General features: G+C 40.5%; 1 protein-coding gene across 1 annotated transcript in view; it reads left to right on the forward strand.

Moving 5' to 3' along the window:
• Nucleotides 1-21799, forward strand: part of SPG11 (SPG11 vesicle trafficking associated, spatacsin) — a 104613-nt gene that overhangs the window by 47359 nt on the left and 35455 nt on the right. Inside the window, exons 21-29 of the mRNA XM_054716281.1 lie at nt 688-853; nt 2629-2834; nt 3097-3205; nt 8302-8461; nt 10788-11060; nt 11701-11901; nt 13063-13170; nt 18728-18890; nt 20703-20917. Coding sequence (XP_054572256.1) covers nt 688-853; nt 2629-2834; nt 3097-3205; nt 8302-8461; nt 10788-11060; nt 11701-11901; nt 13063-13170; nt 18728-18890; nt 20703-20917 — 1601 coding nt within the window. The remainder of the gene's footprint in view (nt 1-687; nt 854-2628; nt 2835-3096; nt 3206-8301; nt 8462-10787; nt 11061-11700; nt 11902-13062; nt 13171-18727; nt 18891-20702; nt 20918-21799) is intronic.

Raw genomic sequence — 21799 nt, forward strand, 5'->3', positions numbered from 1 at the left:
CCAAGTATCTTCTGACTTTAAATTTCTCTGAAAAGAGAAAAAAAAATTTCTTGGCTATTTATTTTCATGGGCACACAGGAACTTAAAAATGAATCACTCTGCTGGAAAGATGGTACCAGCATGTAGATACTAAGGTGCTCTGTGCATACAACATCAGAAAATACAGCTAGTGGTGACATAAGGAGAGTATAGGAGGGTATTAATATGGAGAAAAAGATTTTCTTCTCAAGGTATTTATTAGAATGGTACAGTGACTTGGCCTTGGTGAATAGAGGACACATAAATATATTAGGTAGAGATTTTATTGCATAATGAGCTTCATGAATGAATTAAAAGTTTTTGCAGATCTTTGGCAGAGATTTTGTAGTCAAAAGGTTATTGCTATTGTGAAGTTAAATATAGAATTAAAGCATATAAAGTTATAAATAAGTTCCATGGGAGAAAAGTACAATTTATAAGTTTTCATGCAGCTTCTCAGATACACATTTTTGCATAAAATGAGGGCCATCTCTCCACATTAAAATAAAACTATTACATTTTGGTGGTTCAAAGTGACACATAATGGTACAAAGTGATTATAGCAACAGGTTTTCTTTTACCATTGTATACTTAAATTTTCCATGTACTGTTCTGCAGTTAATCATGGTGAGATGTAAAGCATTAATAATCACTTCACTTTCCCCCCAGATGTATCGAGTCATCTCCCACATTTCTCTAGCCCTGATCTGGTTAATAAATATGCTATAGTGGAACGTCTGAATTTTGCTTATTATTTATATCATGGACGGCCATCATTTGCATTTGGTACTTTTCTGGTCCAGGAATTAACTAAGAGCAAGACACCCAAGCAGCTGTGAGTAAAGTATAATTTATACTGTTAATAAAAGATATATCTGCGTATTTTACCTGTACATTTAAAAAATGTACTGGAAACGTATAAGAGTTAACAGTGATTCTATTTGGATGGTGGTATTTTTTTTTCCATTTGTGTTTTTCTGTATATCCCCAGTTTTTGGCATTTAGTGTGTGTTACTTTTGTTAATAGGAAAAAAGATAAAAAGTGTTATATATATATATATTTATATATATATTATATATTTTTATTTTTTTAGAGAGAGGAAAGGAGAGGAATAGAGAGATAGAATCATCTCTGATGAGAGAGGAACATCATCGATTGGCTTACCTCGTACACAGCCCCCACTAGCGATTGAACCCATAACCTGGGCATGTGCCCTGATAGGGAATTGAACTAGTGGCCTCTTGATTCCTGGGCTGGCACTCAACTGTTAGCCACTATGCTAAAGAGAGAGTTCTGTAATGAGATGTGAATTCTGTATTTAAGATCTTTGTTAGGTTTGCTTTATTGGTTTGTTCTATAATTAACAAAATAATGCATTTTATTGGTAAAATATTCAAGTAGCTCAGAAGGGTGAAAAATGAAATATAGAAGTTCCTCGGGGGGGGGGGGGGTCAGTGGGGGAGGGAAGGGGGAGGACATCTGTAATACTTCCAACAATAAAGATAAAATTTTTAAAAAGTCCCTCATTCTTCTAGCCTCATTCTACATAGTAAATTCTTGTGTGTCTTTCCTCAAACATTTTCTATACATATAAAAGTACATATGAGTCCATTAAAATGTGTGTGCTTTATGACAGCAAACTTTAAGTGGCATTAATTTTCTTGGTAGTTTGTGTACGTGTAATTGACAAGATCACAAGTTGGCAATCTTTTGGAAATTCTACTCCCTGTTCTCTAGATGAAATTGGAAGCAGAATAATTTAGACTGTGAGTAGATGTTTTAGGAAAAGGTAAAATACGGTGTGTTCAAAAAAAAAGTATATGCACTTTAAATGATTATAAAGTCAGTCTTATTAGCATACAGTTCATTTTCAAAATGTAAAAGAATCTACACAAATGAATAATTTTGGGGGGTCAATGCCTGTTTTTAAACTGATACCTGATCTGGTCCAGGCCCTGCTGATAATGTGAAGCAATGGAATTGAAAACATCAAGAACAATTTCGTTTGGTATTTGTGCACCCTCAATCCATTGACTGTTGCAGATTTTATGCCATAAACCTTATCTTTTATGTACCCCCATAAAACAAGTCTAGGGGCACTTTACGATAAATTTCCTTTGTTCAAAGCGTAGTCTGGCTTCACCCATTATTTTAAATCCGTTAAACCTGAAAAGGAGTGAAAGTCAAGTGAGTTATAAGCTGTTAAAGGGTGTATACATTTTGGGGGGACATCCAATATAAGGAAATGGGGGTGAAAAGGCAACCACAGAAGAATTGCTTATTCTCTTAGAGGAAGGCATATGGAACAGTATTCAACAACAGGAAATAAAGAGGTTTGTGAGTTGCAATCCCAGCCTCTTTTCCAGCAAGCTTTATTGTCCCAGTGTGTGTTTGCCTAGTCTTTCTTCCAATACCTCAGATGTTTTCACCCCCAGACCTTAACTTCTTACTCCTCCAACCTACAGAACCTAAATGAATGTGAGCAAAGGGCACAAAAAGGGAATAGGGAGGAAGCCAAAAATCACATGCGTCTGACACTCCATGTATCACTGATCTGTTTTTCCTGATGATGAGAGTTCATGTGCTGATGTGATTTTGCTTTTTTTCAGGATCCAGCAAGTAGGCAATGAAGCCTATGTGTTAGGCCTCTCTTCCTTCCACATACCTTCAATAGGAGCTGCCTGTGTTTGTTTCTTAGAATTGCTTGGGCTCGACAGCCTCAGGCTCAGAGTTGACATGAAAGTGGCCAATATAATTCTGAGCTACCGGTGTGCAAATGAAGATGCTCAGTACAGCTTTATCAGAGAGTCTCTAGGTACAGCACCTTTTCTTTCTGTGACTTGGTTTAGAGGACATGGGATGAGTTAGGTCTAAGGCACTGAATTGTGAGTTGTTGGGGAAGAAACAGTTATCTTCCTGTTTCATCCTTTTCCTTCAGGGTTTGTTCTTTCCCTCACTTTCTTGGGCCCTTTCCCAGTAATTGGATACTAAAATGGCTCTGGACCACTCTTCACACAGAAACACCCAGTTCCTTAACCCTTTCTCTTGACCAAATTCGTTGTTTGTATTTCTTACAGCTGAAAAACTGTCTAAACTGGCTGGGGGTGAAAAGGCAACCACAGAAGAATTGCTTGTTCTGTTAGAGGAAGCCATATGGAACAGTATTCAACAACAGGAAATAAAGAGGTTTGTGAGTTCCAATCCCAGTCTCTTGTCCAGCAGGTTTCATTGTCTCAATGTGTGTTTGCCTAGTCTTTCTACCAATACCTTAGGTGTTTTCACCAACCCCCCAGACCTTATCTTCTTATCCCTCCAACATACAGCAGATACTCAGTAAATGGATAGTGGCTTTAATCACATCTCACCATCAGTAAAAGGAGGGTGAAGATAATGATTCCCTCTTTTTCCCCCCAGTTTTTATTTCAAGAAAAATGATTTTAAATATAATAATGTTACATTCAGTAAACCTTAATATTTCAAGAAAAACGATCTTAAATATAATAATGTTACATGCAATAAACATTAATATCTCAAGAAAAATGATTTAAATATAATGTTAAATGCAATAACAATTATTCAAGAAAAATGATCTTACGTATAATAATATTACATGCAATAAACAATATTTCAAGAATAAAAGGATTTTAAGTATAATATTACCAAAATTGTACTAACATAGTATGATATCACAAAAGTTGTAGGAAATATTAAAAATCTGCAAATAATAGGATTTCTTCTATTATAGAATATTTCCCCCCCTCTGGCTCTATTTTTATTCATCAGTTTATGTTGTTCATTATATTCCACAAATGAGTGAGATCATATGATATTTATCTTTCTCTGGCTGGCTTATTTTGCTTAGCATGATGCTTTTTAAAAATATATATTTTATTGACTTTTTATAGAGAGGAAGGGAGAGGGATAGAGAGTTAGAAATGTCAATGAGAGAGAAACATTGATTAGCTGCCTCCTGCACACTTCCCATGGGGGATGTGCCTGCAACCAAGGTACATGCCCTTGACCGAAATCGAACCTGGGACCCTTCAGTCCACAGGCCGACGCTCTATCCACTGAGCCAAACCAGTTAGGGCAGCATGATGCTTTTAAAGTCTGTTTTGTCGATATGAATATTGCTACTCCACCTTTTTTTTTTCTTTTCCATTTGTATGGAAATTTTTTTTCTTTTTTAAAAAAAATATATTTTATTGATTTTTTTACAGAGAGAAAGGGACAGGGATAGAGAGTTAGAAGCATCAATGAGAGAGAAACATCGATCAGCTGCCTTCTGCACTCCCCCTACTGGGGATGTGCCCACAACCAAGGTACATGCCCTTGACCGGAATCGAACCTGGGACCTTTCAGTCTGCAGGCCGACGCTCTATCCACTGAGCCACGCTGGCCGGGCTGGAAATTGTTTTTCCATCCCTTTACTTTCATCCTGTGTGTGTCTTTTGTTTTGAGGTGGCTTGTAGACAGCATATAGTTGAGTCATGTTTTTGTATCCATTCAGCTACCCTACATGTTTTGACTGGAGCATTTAATCTATTTACATTTAGGGTTATTAGTGAGAGGTACTTATTTATAGCCATTTTAATTCTGTGTGGCTAGGTTTCTCTCTCTGTTTCTTCTCCTCAGCAATTCCTTACAGCAATCTCTTTAGCATTTCTTGTAATGGCTGGCTTGGGAGTGATGAACTCCTTTAGGCTTTTTTTGTCGGGGAAGCTCTTTATTTGACTATTTTGAATGATAGCCTTGCTGGATATAGTAATCATGGTCTCAGATCCTTGCTTTCCATTACCTTGAGTACTTCATGCCGTTCCCTTCTGGTCTGTAGAGTTTCTGATGAGAAATCAGGTGTCAGCCTTAACCCTTTGCACTCTGATGTCGAGTGTGACTTCACAGGGTTAGCAGTAGAATAAAGGAATCGAAAAAAGCAAGCGAGTGCAAAGGGTTAAGGGAACTCTTTTGTAGATAACAGTTGTTTTTTTTCTCTTGCTGCCTTTAAGATTCTCTCTTTGTCTTTAATTTTTGGCATTTTAATTATGATATCTCTGGGCGTGGGTCTATTTGGATTCTTCTTGTTTGGGGTTCTCTGTGTCTCCTGAACCTGTGTGACTTTTTCCTTTACCAAGTTAGGGAAGTTTTCTACCATTATTTCTTCAAACACCTTCTCTATTTCTTTCTCCCTTTCTGCCTCTTCTGGCACTCCTACTATTCTAATATTGTTACGTTTCACATTGTCCCACAGCTCCCTTAAGCTGTCCTCCTATTTTTAAATTTTTTTTTCTTTTTGGTTCTCTAATTGATTGATATTTTCAACTCTGTCTTCTAATTCACTGATTCGATCCTCCACTTCCCCATATCTGCTGTGTATTCCTTCCAGTGTGTTCTTTTTTTTTTTTTTAATATATTTTATTGATTTTTTACGGAGAGGAAGGGAGAGGGAGAGAGAGTTAGAAACATCGATGAGAGAGAAACATTAACCAGCTGCCTCCTGCACACCTCCTACTGGGGATGTGCCCGCAACCAAGGTACATGCCCTTGACCGGAATCGAACATGGGACCTCTCAGTCCGCAGGCTCTATCCACTGAGCCAAACCAGTCAGAGCTCCAGTGTGTTCTTTATTTGTGTTATGTCATTCTTTATCTCAGACTGTTCTTTTTTCATAGTTACTATATCTTTTTTCATGCTTTGAGCATTTTTATCATTATTACTCTGAACTCTTTCAGATAAATTTCTTATCTCTGCTTCATTTATCTGTTCTGGAGAATTCACTAATTGTTTCATTTGGGGGTTATTTGTTTCCTCATTTTGGTTGTCTTTTTGGGTTTGTGACTATGTTTTAGGTAGATCCTCTACACCTCTCAATCTCTAGTGCAGGACAGTGTTAAAGGCTGTTTCTAATTGGATCAGGCAAAGACTCAAAGCCTCCAGAGACCTCCCCCCCCTGTCTACAGACTAATAGGATTCTGATTTGAATTGCCCCCAGGCAATCATCCTCAGGTGTGGCGAGAGTTTTTTCAACAGGGTGGGGCAGTTGCTTCTGTCTGGAGGCTAATTGTTACTTTTAATCTCTTAAGTGGCCTCAGGGCAAGGTGTTTTCCAATAGGGTGTGTTGACTGCCTTCCCCCCAGGCAAGGCAAATGTCTAAGTGGAAAAGATGTCCTCTGCTGCGTGAGGGAATGACTCAGCCAAGGAAACTTGGGGTGTCTGCCTTCTGAGCTCTATCCCCAAGTCCCCAGTCCTGGGTTCTCCTCTCTAACAGCTCCAGTCCACTTCACCCTCCCTCTGTCAGAGCACAAGGTGGGTGGCTCCACAGGGAATTTTTGTGCATTGGCCCTTTAAGAGGGTGCCCAAACTTTCAGCTGCCACTCCCTGGCAGATAGCACCCCACTGCTTTTCACAGCTAGATGTTATGTGGGTACCCTCCTCAGTTTGGTGCTCTCTGCTGGGGAGCCCAGGTTTGGGATTAGATCCCAGAGTTCTCAGTGGCTCCCCCCACACAGCTGAGATATCTCTCCAGGACTTCAGTTGCCATCTGTGGGTACCCGGCCAGTCCTTTCACACCTCCGCCCCTCCTACCAGTCTCTATGCGGTCTCCACCTTCTGTCCTTGGGTCAGGGTTCTCTCCTGTGAGTTTTCCATTGATTATTCAGGAAGCCTTTCTGTATTTCAGTTGTAATTCCAGCTTGTTCCTGGGAGCATGTCTGTGTAGCAGTCCTCCTATTCTGCCGCCATTTTTTATCTTGTCATGATTTTTTCTTAAGAGATGGAGTTTCCAAGAGATGGAGAGGAGCTTTACCTCCTCCACTGCCGTACTGGTCAGGAAGTCTATTAAGTTTTACATGTTGAAATCATTTCAGAAGATGTGGGGTGGATATCAGAAAATTTGACTCTGATATCTTTAATGTTTTCTTGCTGATATATCAGTTGATAATGCAATTTGAGGTGATCATCTATCCATAAAAGCTCCTCTCCTTTTACAGAGTGGGGCAAAGGTAGGCTTACAGTTATGAGTGTGAAACAGTTTATCCTTGAATTATTAATTATTGTGTTATTTTCCATATGAACAACTATAAACCTACTTTTGCCCCACCCTGTACATCTTGCTATCCTTCCTCTGTGCTATCCACTGAGGCTGACCCAGCCACCCCAGACCCTGGGTAACTACCATTCTCCTATAACACCTATCACTGATTCTGTTCTCAACAGCTTCCTACTTTCAGCAGGAACAGGAATCCTCCCCTTAGTGAGGAAGTCCAGGCCCCTGTCAGTGCTCTGATTCTCTGAAGTGAGTCATGAGAGATAATTAAGCACTCAAAAGATTTCTTGAGTGACTGTTTTCTCACTTTTCCTAAAGATTGTACATAGCTAGTTTGATAAAAAGGAATGAATTGTACCAGCATGCTAAGAAAGCTATTGTGGCCCTGACCAGTTTGGCTCAGTGGATGGAGCGTCGGACTTCGGACTGAGGGGTCCCAGGTTTCATTTCCAGTCAGGGGCATGTGCCTTGGTTGTGGGTACATCCCTGGAGGGGTGTGTGCGGGAGGCAGCTGATCGATGTTTCTCCCTCATCGGTGTTCTAACTCTCTATCCCTCTCCCTTCCTCTCTGTAAAAAATCAATAAAATATATTTTAAAGAGCCCTGACTGGTTTGGCTTGGTGGATAGAACATCAGCCTGCAGACTGAAGGGTCCCAGGTTCGATTCCGGTCAAGGGCATGTACCTTGGTTGCGAGCACATCCCCAGTAGGGGGTGTGCAGGAGGCAGCTGACCGATGTTTCTCTCTCATCCATGTTTCTAACTCTCTATCCCTCTCCCTTCCTCTCTGTAAAAAATCAATAAAATATATATATTTTTAAATATTAAAAAAAAAACACTGTTGTGTGTTATGGGTAAGAGTTCTTTGTTTTTTTCAAAGCAGTCTAATAAATATTTGGTATTTTTTAAAAGCTTTTTATTTCTTAAATATATTTTTATTGATTTCAGAGAGGAAGTAAGAGGGAGATAGAAACATCAATGAAAGAGAATCATTGATCAGCTACCTCCTGCATGCCCCCTACTGGGGATCAAGCCCACAATTCAGGCACATGCCTTGACCAGGAATCCAACCCAACCTCCTGATTCATAGGTCAACGCTCAACCACTGAACTACACCAGCTGAGCTTGAAAAGCTTTTTAGAGAATATACTGTAGTTAAATTTATTTAATTTTTCAGTTTAAAAACTAAAGCAACATTTTAACAAGTTTTTCTCTCTATCACTCCCACCCCCAATTCCAGGTTATACAGTGAATCTAGCATCCAGTGGGCATTGGTGGTACAGTTCTGCAGGCTCCACAATATAAAACTGAGCACATCTTATCTTAGAGAATGTGCCAAAGCAAATGATTGGTTACAGTTCATTATTCACAGCCAGCTCCATAATTACCACCCAGATGAGGTAAGTCACTGATTGTTCCTAGTTATTCAAGAGGATATTGGAACACTTCTTAGAGTGAAAATATTGTTCTTTCTGTTGTGAACACATATGTTTTTGTTTTTTAAATATGATACTACTAGAGGCCCGGTGCACAAAATTCATGCACGGGGCAGGGGTGTGGTGTCCCTCAGCCCAGCCTGCATCCTCTCCAATCTGGGACCCCTCGAGGGATGTCTGACTGCCCGTTTAGGCCCCAACCCACTGGACAGTCGGACATCTCTCTCACAATCCAGGACTGCTGGCTCCCAACTGCTTACCTGCCTGCCTTCCTGATTGCCCCTAACAGCTTCTGCCTGCCAGCCTGATCACCCCCTAACCACTCCCCTGCCAGCCTGATTGATGCCTAACTGCTCCCCTGCCAGCCTGTTTGCCCCTAACTGCCCTTCCCTGCAGGCCTGGTCACCCCTAACTGCCCTCCCCTGCAGGCCTGGTCCCCCCCAACTGCTCTCCCCTGCAGGCCTGGGTCCCTTCCAGCTGCCCTTCACTGCAAGCTTGGTGGCCCCCAACTTCCCTCCTCTGCCGGCTTGGTCACCCCTAACTTCCCTCCCCTGCAGGCTTGATCGCCCCCAACTGCCCTCCCTTGCAGGACTGGTCTCTCCCAACTGCCCTCCCCTGCTCCCCATCTTGTGGCAGCCATCTTGTGTCCACATGGGGGTAGCCATCTTGTGTGTTGGAGTGATGGTCAATCTGCATATTACTCTTTTATTAGATAGGATTATTTTTACTAAAATTTCAGTGGGTTGGCTTCAGACAAAGGACTAGTCATTATTGCTAAAGAGATGAAGGAAGAACATTGTGAATCCAGATTGCAAATGGAAATTCACTCAAAAGCAACAAACAACTTTGTAAAATTATATGGTCATCTCTGACAAGGTTCAAGTTGAGAAAGAACAATTTTCCTTATGCTTTTTTCTAACATTTTTAGCTCCAGCTGAAATTGAAACTTGGTTATCTGCCTTGTGCAGTGTTGGTGAGATTGCAAATTGGTGTGGCCCCTACAGAAAACAGTATAGAGGTTACTCAGAAAATTAAAAATAGAACTATCTTATGAACCAGCAATTCCACTTCTGGGTATTTATCTTAAGAAATCTCAAAAAAAAATTCAAAAAAATATATGCACCCCTTTGTTCACTGCAGCATTATTTACAATAGCCAAGATATGGAAGCAATCCAAGTACCCATCAATAGACAATTGAATAAAAAAGATGTGGCACATCCGGTTGGTGTGGCTTAGTGTTTGAGCATCGACCTAAGAACCATGAGGTCATGGTTCGAATCCTGGTCAGGGCACATCCCCAGGTTATGGGTTTGATCCCCAGTGTGGTGTGTACAGGAGGCAGCTGATCAATGATTCTCTCTCATCATTGATTTTTGTCTCTCTCTCCCTCTTCCTTCCTCTCTGAAATCAATAAAAATATATTTAAAAAAAAAGATGTGGCACATTAATAATAGAATATTACTCAGCCATATAAATATCTTACCATTTTAGACAACATGGATGGACCAAGGGGTAATTATGCTAAGTGAAATAAATCAGACAGAGAAAGACAAATACTATATGATTTCCCTTATATGTGAAACTAAAGAACAAAAGAAACAAAACAAACGGACTCATAGAGACAAAGAACAAACTGAGGGTTGCCAGATGGGTGGGGTTTGGGAACTGGGTGAAAAAGGTGAAAGGATTAAGAAGTGCAAATTGGTAGCTACAAAATAGTCATGGAGATGTAAAGCACACCCTAGGGAATCTACACTAATAAAATAGTAAGATGCAAATTGTACCTTCCCGACGCCCACCAGCCAATCAGGAGTGACTATGCAAATTAACCCAACAAAGATGGTGGGTTCATTTGCATACACAGTCGCTGGGCAGCCTGGGGCAGGGCAGGACGCTTGCATTGTCGGGCAATGACGCAGGTGTTCCGCACCGCCCCAGCTCTGCTCCAGGCCTCTGAGCAGTGTGGGAAGGCAGAAAGGCGGCTCCAGGCGGAGTGAAAAGGCAGCTCCGGCTGAAGCGAAGGCAGTGCCAGCAGCCAGGTGAAGGAAGGCTCACTCTTGCACGAATCTTTGTGCATCAGGCCTCTAGTATAGTAAATAATACTGTAGTAACTACGTATGGTGCCAGGTGGGTACTAGATTTATTGGGGGATCACTTCATAAAGTATGTGATTGTCTAACCACTATGCTGTACAATTGAAACTACTGTAAAATAATATTGAATGTCAACTATAATTGAGAAATAAAAATAACTTGGTTGTCTGTTTTAATCATCTAATGTGTTTTTCAGGTGAAATCTCTTCTCCAATATTTCAGCCCTGTCCTTCAAGACCACTTAAGGCTAGCTTTTGAGAACTTGCCCATAGTGTCCAACTCCAGAATGGATAGTGATCAAGTCTGCAACAAGTCCCCCCAGGACCTCCAGAAGAGCAAAGAAGAGAGAACTGATTTCTTTGAAATTCTGCTCCAGTGCTCAGAGGAGCCAAACTCCTGGTGCTGGCTCCTGGCTGAAGCAGTAAAACAACAGGCCCCTATTCTTAGTGTCCTTGCCTCATGTCTGCAGGTGAGAATCATGAGAAGCCTGAATTAAGGACCCAGAGTGGAATAGAAAAAGTGGGGAGGGACAGGAAAGACTGATAGTCAGAGGGTGTGGGGTGGAATGATGATATTGAGGCTCTAGCATGTTTCCAAGGCCACTGCAACGTTTTATGCTTCTCCAGTGTGGCCATCCAGCGAACTTCCTGTGCCTTGACATATAGTAGCTGAAGTGGTCAGAGCTTTGGTTCCTGGTGGGCAGTCATAGAGAAGGATGCTTTGGTGGACTGACCACCACTGCCTCTGAGTAGGGAAGAAGGATACTCTAGGGCCTAGAGTCTAGGCAGTCTCTTGGTCAGCCGTTCTGGGGAGGGCAGTTGTGTTTTCTTATACTTAGTACTTCCCTGACTTTCACATATATCCTCTCAATCTCTTTTCCTTTTCACCTGCCATACCCTACAGGATGGTTTACAAAAGTCCCTTGGTTGTTCATTAGAGTTTATTTCACCTTTGAAGGATTTTTCAAGCCATTTTAACCAATTTAGTGAGGTGATTTTTCCTGAACAGGAAATAGCCATCTGTAGTTGTAACATTGCTGGAAACTTCCTCTGTCAGGTAATCCAAGCCCAGTTGTTATTTTATTTTGAAAAGTTTTTATTCAATGGTAGGATGCCAGTGCTATTTCTTGTCTCTGTGTTTGGATCATCGCTTCTGTGGAGGACAGTATTGCAGCTGAAGCAATGGGACACATTCAGGACTCATTGGAGGGCCATACGTGGGAACTTGAGGACCTCTCAGTCATCTGGAGAACATTATTAACAAGGCAGAAGAGCAAAACTCTCATCAGAGGTTTCCAGCTTTTCTTTAAGGTAGTGAAAGTCACTTCATTTCTTTCCTAAGTTTAAAAGGGTTACTTTAGAATATCCCTCACTGACTTTTTCAATTATTTCTATTCCTGGATTTATTTATTTAAATATGCTTTTATTGATTTCAGAGAGAGGAAGGAAGAGAGGGATAGAAATATCAATGATGAGAGAGAATCATTGATGGGCTGCTTCCTGCGTACCCCCCTACTGGGGATGAGCCCGCAATCTGGGCATGTGCCCTGACTGGGAATCGAACTGTGACCTCTTGCTTCATTGGTCAACACTCAACCATTGAGCCACACCAGCCAGGCCTAGATTTATTTTGTAGCCCACAACAAATAATGATAATAGAACTACCATTTATTTAGCAGAGTGCTTTCTATACATTATTTTAGTCAATTCACACAATAATCCCAAAAAGGTAGGATATTATGAAGTGGTCTTATCCTCATTGTTTACAGAGTAATAAACCAAGGTTTTCAGAACTTAACCTGCGCAGGGTCTCAAAGTAATTTAGTAAGCAGTGTACTTACAGTTCAGATCCATACTTTCTAATTCCAAGCCTCCTGTGCTCTGACTGAAAAGCTCCCGCTGAAGTGATGGAACTGTATGGATTGATGCCACAGGCAGCAAGCAGGAGGTTGGCAGGTCACTGGAGCCCATTATCCAGGCGTGTACGTAAAGGTTTCCTAGCACCATCTAGTGGACTATGTCCTGCTCTTGTGTGTGGGACCAAGTATAGAATAGACAGAAAATGGACCTTTGAGTAGATGTAACTGCCTCTCTTTTTAACATACGTAATTGAATTCTGTGAAGCTGCTATTAATAATATTTGTCTTTTACTTTAACCTTCTCTTATATTGCCATTATTTATGAGAAAATAGTATTAAGTTCAGGATTTTGTCTTTTTTAAAAAAAAAATGTTTTTATTGACTTTAGAGAGAGGAAGGGAGATGGAGAGAGGCATAGAAACATAAATGATGATAGAGAATCATTGATCGGCTGCCTCTTGCACATCCCCTACTGGGGATCGAGCCTGAAACCCGGGCATGTGCCCTTGACCGGAATCGAACCATGACCTCTTGGTTCATAAGTTGACGTTCAGCCACTGAGCCATGCCAGCCGGGCAGGATTTTGTAATTTCTTTCAAACTCTTCTTCAAAGGATTCCCCATTACTACTGATGTTGGAGATGTATGAACTCTGTATGTTCTTCAAGAATTATAAGGAAGCCCATGCTAAACTACTGGAGTTCCAGAAGAGCCTTGAAACTGTAAGTTAGAATAATATGCTCTTTCTTGCTGATCTGAAATTTGTTAGAGTGGCCTGTTGTCTGCTAGTAGTCGGGATGTGACCGTAGGTGAATAGCTGTTATGTGGTGTAATTCAAATGAAATCATTTGCACTGTCCCAGAGATAGCGAGTCAGGACAGGAGTGGCAGTGGCCTTGCTTATAAATCACCTCAGTTCCCAGGGATGACAGGTTTCATCTAATGTGCTAACTCTGATCAGTATCCTGATGCGGCAGCCAAGCTCAGTGGGAAAGGAATTCATGGTATCTGCTATGGATACTAGAGAAGAGTATGGTGATATGTGGGCCACGTTCTAACAATTCAAGGTAGCCTGTCCAAAAGAAATATACCTTAGTCCTGCCTGGGTTTTGGCACTTTTGCCTTCTCTACCACAAAAGAGTTCTATGATAAATGAGGCAAAACTATTTACTGATTTACACAACAAATATATCACAGTGGAACCCCAGTATAGGCTTTTCTCTCATTCACATTGATCTTCACTGTAATGAAGATTATTATTTGAAAATACAGAATCAGTTATTCAAATATGCCTGAGTTTTCTAAGTCACAGAAAATAGGGACATTTATTTCTTTGGTCTATAACTCTCCATGGCTTGGCACCCTAGCAGGTATCTTCTTTTGTTATTTGTTGTCAAATATACATAACATTTACTATCTTAGCCATTTTTAAGTGTACAGTTGTATTAAATACATTCTCATTATTGTGTAACCATCACCACCATCCACCTCCAAAATAGCTCTTTTCATCTTGTAAAACTGAAACTATACCCATTAAACAATAACTCCTTATTCTCCCCTATCCCTAGCCCCAGGCAACCATCATTCTGCTTTCTGTCCTATGATTTTTACTACTGTAAGTATCTCATAAGTGGAATTGTATAGTAGTTGTCTTTTCATGACTGGCTTATCTCACTTAGCATAATGTCCTCAGAGCTCATCCATAGCATATGCCAGGATTTCCTTCCTTTTTAATGCTGAATAATATTGCATTGCATGTATATACCACATTTTGCTAGTCCATTCATTCATCAATGGACATTTGGGTTCCTTCCACATTTTGCTATTGTGAATAATGCTGTTACGACATGGTATACAGATAGTTCTGTGAGATATTGCTTTCAGTTCTTTTGGGTGTTTACTCAGAAATAGAATTGCTGGATGATATGGTAATTATACTTTTAATATTTTGAGGAATGCCATATTATTTTCCACAGTGACTACCATTTTACATTCCCAACAGTATTACATAAGGGTTCCTATTATTTTACATCCTCACCAATACTTGGTTTCTGTTTTTTTAATAGTAGTCATACTAACGGGTATGAGGTGGTGTCTCATTGTAGTTTTGACTTGTATTTTCCTAATGATTAGTGATGCTGAACATCTTTTCATGTGCTTATTAGCCATTTGTGTATCTTCTTTGGAGAAATGTCTATCCAAGCCCTTTACCCGTTATTTTTATTGTTGACAGTATACAGATGTCCCCCATTTTCTTCCCTTTTGCTCCTATCCACCCAGCCCCTGTTTTGAATTGGGTTGTTTTTTTATTGTTGAGTTTTAGGAATTCTCTACATATTCTGGGTATTAATCCTATACCAGATACATGATTTGCAAATATTTTCTCTCATTGTGTGAGTTGCCGTTTTACTCTTTTCATAGTATCTTTTTATACATAAAATTGTTAAATTTTCATGAGGTCCAATTGTATATTTTTTCTTTTGTTATCTATGCCTTTGGTGTCATTTCTAAGAAATCATTGCCAAATCCAGTGTTATAAAGCTTTTGTCCTATGTTTTCTTCTAGGTTTATTGTTTTAGGTCTTACGTTTAGGTCTTTTGTCCATTTGGAGTTAATTTTTGTATATCTTGTTAGATAAGAGTTCAACTTTATTTTTTTATATGTGGATAGTCACTTTTCCCAGCACCATTTGTTGAAAAGACTGTGCTTTCCTCATTGAATTGTCTTGTCAAAAATCATTTGACCATATATGCAAGGATTTATTTCTGGGCTTTCTGTTATATTCCATTAGTCTGTATGTCTGTCTTTATCCCAATGCCACACAATTTTGATTACTGTAGCTTTATAGTACGTTTTAAAATCAGGAAGTATGACTTTTGTTCTTTTTCAAGATTGTTTTGGGCCCTAGCCAGTTTGTCTCAGTAGATAGAGCGTCCCAGGTTTGATTCCAGTCAAGGACACATGCCCAGGTTGCAGGCTTGATTCCCAGTAGGGATGTTCAGGAGGCAGCTGATCAATGATTCTCTCTTAACATTGATGTTTCTATCTCTCTCTCCCTCTCCTTTTCTCTCTAAAATAAAAATAAAAAAAAGATTGTTTTGGCTCTTAGGGGTCCCTTGGGATTCCATATGATTTTAAGATGGTTTTTTCTGTTTCTGTGAAAGCATCATTGGGATTTTAATAGGGATTGCATTGAATCTGTAGATTGCTTTGGATAGTATTTATATTAAGATTTCCAATCCAGGAATATGGGATATGTTCCCATTTTTTATATCTTTAATTTCTTTCAGCAGCATTTCGTAGTTTCATCGTACAAATCTTTTATCTCCTTGGTTAAGTTTTAATGTCCTAAGTATTTTATTCTTTTTAATACTGTTAAAAATGGTATTGTTTTTATAATTTCTTTTCAGATTATTAATTATTTGTTTATAGGAATGAAACTGGTTTTTGCATGGTGACGTTTTCTCTCCTGTTACTTTGTTGAATTCATTTATTCTGAGTTTTTTTGTGTGGTATCTTTAGGGTTTTCTACATATAAAATTATATCATCTGAATAGAAATAATTTTACTTCTTCTTTTTTTTTTTTTTTTCCAATTTGGATCACTTACCCGCCCCGTCCCCGCCCCGCCCCCAAATGCTCTGGCTAGAACTTTCAGTACTGTGTGTAAAAGAAGAGGTAAAAGTGGGAATCCTTGCCTTGTCCCACTTTTAGAGCAGTGTTTTCAGTCTTTTGCCATTGAGTATGATGTTCCCTGTGGGTTTTTCACATATGGCTTTTATTATATGGAGGTAGTTTCCTTCTGTTCCTATTTTGTGGAGTGTTTTATTATGAAATAGTGTTGAATTTTGTGAGATACTTTTCTGCATTAATTGAGATGATCATGTGGTATTTTCTTTTGTCCTATTGATATGGTATATACATTGATTGATTTTTGTATGTTGAATAATTTTTTTAATATATTTTATTGATTTTTTACAGAGAGAAAGGGAGAGGGATAGAGAGTTAGAAACATCAATGAGAGAGAAACATCTGTCAGCTGCCTCCTGCACACCCCCTACAGGGGATGTGCCCGCAACCAAGGTACATGCCCTTGACCGGAATCGAACCTGGTACCCTTGAGTCCGCAGGCTGACGCTCTATCCACTGAGCCAAACCGGTTAGGGCCCCACTTTCATTTCTGATTTTAGTAATTTGAGTCTTCTCTCTTGTTAAAAGTATATTGTTTAATTTCTAAAGTTTTGTGAATTTTCCAGTTTCCTTTTGTTACTGACTTCTAACTTCATCCCACTGTGGTCAGAGAAGATACTTTGTATGATATCTATCTTTTAAAATCTATTGAGACTTAATTTGTATCCTAACATATGGTCTGTTCTGAAACATCTCATGTGCATTTGAGAAGAATGTGTTTCTTGGCATTGTTTTCTTCTGTCTGGTTATTCTGCCCATTATTATGAGTAGGGTATTAAAGTCTCCAACAGTTATTGTAGAACTGTCTATTTCTCCCTTCAGTTTCATCAGATTTGCTTCATATATTTGGTGGTCTGTCATTAAGTGTGTACTGGTAAATGTTTATAATTGTCATATTTTCTTGCTGTGTTGACCCTTCTATTTTGTTGTTGTTGTTAATCCTCACCTGAGGACACGTTTCCATTGAGAGAATTTCTAATTTTAATGAGTTCAGCTTATCAGTTTGAGTTTTATGTGTAGGTCTTCCCAGACTTCTCCTGACTGCAGCCTTTTGCATAGGGGCAATGCAGCTGCTCCATCCTTGCCTCAACCCTTTATTTCCATTTATTTTTTTCCTTTAACCAGTCCCATCATCTGCCTGCTGTAGTTTCTCTTCTTAGAGCAACAGAGGTAAGTAAACCAGAATAAAGACTAAAAAATCATGCTCTAATTCAAAATAATGAGGCCTGCTACTTGGGGTCATTTTTCTGTTAATATTTTTAGCATTTCATTGAAATAGGATAACTGAGAACCTTCTTAATTGAGAACCTTCTCTAGTGGTATTATAAACTACTAGGGGCCCAGTGCATGAATTCATGCACCTTGAAAGGAACTGTGGGCTTCGAGGCTGCAGTAGGCACAGGGGCGGGTCTCAGCTCATCCTCTGCACCCCCGCCTGGCCTCTCCCGCCCCAGTCCCCCCCCACCCCCCACTCCCCTGTCTGCTGGCAGCCCCACTCCCACTGCCGCTGCTCCCATGTGCTGACGGCACCAGTCCCGCTCGCACCCGCTGACAGAGTGGAGTGATTGGGGCCGGCGCCAGCAGCAGGTATGAGCAGGGCCAGTGCCATCAGCGGGTGCGAGCGGTGGCTGCTGCCCCGATCACCCCTCAGAAGCAGGGGGAGGTGGAGAAGGCCTCAGGGGCTATCAGGGCCAGCAGCAGCTCACACCCACTGATGGCAGTGAGTGATCGGGACCGGCACTGGGCACCAGCAGCGGTGTGAGCGGTGGGTGGGACCGTGGCACATGGGAGCAAAGAATTTTCAGCAACCACCAGAGGCTTGCCCCGATGACAGCGACCGGCGCCCAGCCTTGGTCTGGCGCCCCCACTCACCTGCTCCACCATCCCACCACAGCCATGTGGTCAGCGCACGTCATAGCGATCAGTGTTCGGTTGTTCTGGTTGTTCCACCATTCGGTCTTTTTGCATATTAGCCTTTTATTATATAGGATAAGCTAACTAGTAGAACCAGCTCAGCAGTGTTAAGCAAGTCTTTCTAAGAGATCTTCTTTCATATGTGAATTGCCAGTCTTCTGGATTCAAGGGCAGCCCCTGTATCCTCTGAAGAAGCTCTTAAGTGAAACATGTCTGCTTAATTTCACAGCAACTCACAGGGCTGTTAGTCAGTAAGGGGCGAATTTGCATTAGTTCACTCCAAAGTAGTCTTGGGTCTCTTTCCCATCTTTGCCTTTCACACACACAGTTCTCTATACCAAGGTGCCCCACAAAGAGGCACACTGCTGATTCCTGCCATAGAGAGGACCTGCTGATTCCTGCCATAGAGAGGACCTGCTGATTCCTGCCATAGAGAGGACCTGCTGATTCCTGCCATAGAGAGGACCTGCTGATTCCTGCCATAGAGAGGACCTGCTGATTCCTGCCATAGAGAGGACCTGCTGATTCCTGCCATAGAGAGGACCTGAAGAAGCGTCCCCCTTTGTGATAGATCATCACTATTGATGGCACTTTGGTTTTCGTAGATATTCCCACATTTGGAGGTTTTGAGTTGTCCCTGTGAAACCACTTTCCCTGACCCTGTCTTTTTTTTACAGCTTGAAACAGCAGCCATAAAGGTCCACGCTGTCATCCCTGACCCATGGCTGAAGGAGCAGGTGTGTTTTCTTTTGAAGCTTATGCTGCAGCAGTGCGGGACCCAGTATGAGCTGGGAAAGCTTTTACAGCTGTTTGTTGGGATAGAGCATCTCTTCTCTGAGGGTAAGACACTCCTTACAGTTAAGTTGCTGTTAAGAAGTTAGCTGTCTTAATCTTGAAACTATTTTAGAAGGGCACCTGGAAATTAAAATGCATATGATATATATAACATTACATTTAAAGTTCATAACAGTATATGAAGGAGAGGTTATGAAACTTCAATCATGGTTAAAACATTTAAAACAAAGCACAATAGGATATAACGTAAGTAATAGAACTATCTACTCATCCTAAGCAGTTGTCAAATAGCCACAGTTCCCCCTGGCTAGCCTCTACATACCTGTCACTATCATTCCTTTCTCTTACAAGTCATCTTAACATATCATCACTGCTCAGAGTCACAGGCTTGTTTCAGGAATGTCTAATTCATTTTGAAGGTCTCAGAGAAAAATTACGCTTATTTTTTGCAGGTGATTCCAGAAATTGGTAGTCTCTAAGCTTGTTGATTATTGAATAAAACCAATATTGCTTTACTTTCTTGCTACTTGTGATAATTTCAGTTTTTGTTGAATAATAATGTTATTCTTTTACACTAGATTCTGACGTTTTCACTACTAGGGTTATTTTATCACATTTAAACTCACATATGTTCAGCTGGAGAGCTCAGAGTTGCACAGAACACAGAGAATGCGAGGCTCAGTGCCACTGTTGTAGGCTGTGGGGCTGGTGACTGGGAGAAGCGAGGGCTGTTTCCTAAATGCAGGGCAGAGAAGATGACTATGTAGACAAGAGAGTAGATTCTTTTAACTATTGGTGTTTTCATTGATTGGTAGTAATTTTGTTTTCAGAAATGAATTTCCTTTTTTCTTGCTAGAGTTACTCTATCCTTAAAAAATTAAAAGGATTGTCTAGATTGTAAACATTACTATAATGCTTTTATTCATATAATTTAATTTAATTATTTCTATTTTCATAGTGTGTGTGTGTGTGTGTGTGCGCGCGCGCGCGCATGTGCCACATATGTGCTTATAGAAAATAAAAATAAAAATTTTAATCTATGTTTTATATGATGCCAGCAAAGAAACTCAGCATGCTCACACTGGTTTTTATTGTGCAGGATGTCTCACTGTCTCTGAATTACCTAAATCAGACCACAGCCCAGCAGGTGACATTGGGAGTAGGCTCCTATAGAACGCTTTCATGCTCTTCCTCTATGGTAGGGCACACATAGGATTCTCACAGAGTATTTGGGAGTGGGGGCAAACCCAGCCACGTAAGTTGTTGGCAGAGAATTCCTAATGTTCCTGATGATAAGAATTTCTCAGGGACATAGGAAGAGCTCAGCTGGGTCTCACTGGGTTAAGAAGATAGATATCCGGAGGAGCAAGTGATGCTCCATTCTGAAGACAGGGTGCTACTGGCCAGCTGCAGTTTCAGCTGCACTACAAGTCTGTGTCTTAATACACATGACACTGCATTGAATGAACAAGTGAACAATCATAAAAACAAATTTGTTCAAGGTAGGAGAAAAATCCAGAAAGTGATGGGACGGACCTGAATGAATGGCCAAATCTTCCCAAGATTGACTTGAGTTCCTACTACATAGTAGACCACCAACCTCTGCTCTGTGTTTAAAGCCAGATGTGTGGGTTGAGTCCATGTGCCAACCTCTAATAGGTCTTACTCTAAAGGAGCTGCCTATGGCTTCCTCTGCTCATCAACCAAGCTAGAAAAAGAGGTTTTTTGTTTTTCCTTTAACCACATTATTATTTTAAATATACACATTTCCCCTCCTGATATTTAGTTACTCTTGAAATGCCATACTGGCATTTTTTTTTTTAATGAAATGTTTATATTCTTTTCTCTTTGGTACAGGTCCAGATGTAAAGAAGCTGTGTATCCTTAGCCAAATTTTGAAGGATACATCCATAGCCATTAATAATGTGATTATTACCAGCTATAGCCTTCAGAATTTTCAGCATGAATGTAAATCTATTTTGGAAAAACTGGAGACAAATGGACAGTTTGCTTTGGCTAAGAGGGTAGCAGAATTAGCTGAGTTACCTGTGGACAACTTGGTTATTGAAGAGGTGAGGTAACATAAGTCTTTTAAGTTATTCAAAGTCTTAGCTTTTTGCCCTAGCCAGTTGCTCAATGGTTAGAGCATTGGCCCGTGGACTGAAGGTTCACGGGTTTGATTCCTGTCAAGGGTATGTATCTTGGTTGCAAGCTCGATCCCTCGCCCTGGTTGGGGCACATGCAGCAGGCAACCAGTCAATGTGTCTCTCTCTCATCGATGTTTCTCTCCCCCTCCCTTCTACTCTCTAAAAATCAATGGAAAAAATATCCTTGGGTGAGGATTAACAACAACAAAAAAATCTTAGCTTTTTGAACCATCATTAAACCAAAAATCAAATGAGATATGCAATTTATAGGAGCTGAGGCTTTTTTACTTTTGATACACATTAGTTTCAGAAATGGATGAGCCTAGAATTCCCATTTTTGAATAACGTATGCTTTATTATTATTTTTAAATATGTTTTTATTTTTATTTTTTTAAAATATATTTTATTGATTTTTTACAGAGAGGAAGGGAGAGGGATAGAGAGCTAGAAACATCGATGAGAGAGAAACATCGACCAGCTGCTTCCTGCACACCCCCCACCGGGGATGTGCCCGCAACCAATGTATATGCCCTTGACCGGAATCGAACCTGGGACCCTTCAGTCCGCAGGCTGATGCTCTATCCACTGAGCCAAACCGGTTTCGGCAATATATGTTTTTATTTATTTTAGAGAGATAGGAAGAGGGAGAGAGAGAAACATCGATCAGATGCCTCCCGTATGCATCCCAACTGGGGATTGAACCCACAACCTGAGTATGTGCCCTGACTGAGAATTGAACCAGCAACCCTTTGGGACATGGAATGATGCTCAACCAATAGAGCCATACCGGCCAGGGTGAAGAATGCA

This window comes from Eptesicus fuscus, chromosome 5, assembly GCF_027574615.1.
Source record: "Eptesicus fuscus isolate TK198812 chromosome 5, DD_ASM_mEF_20220401, whole genome shotgun sequence".
NCBI lineage: Eukaryota > Metazoa > Chordata > Mammalia > Chiroptera > Vespertilionidae > Eptesicus > Eptesicus fuscus.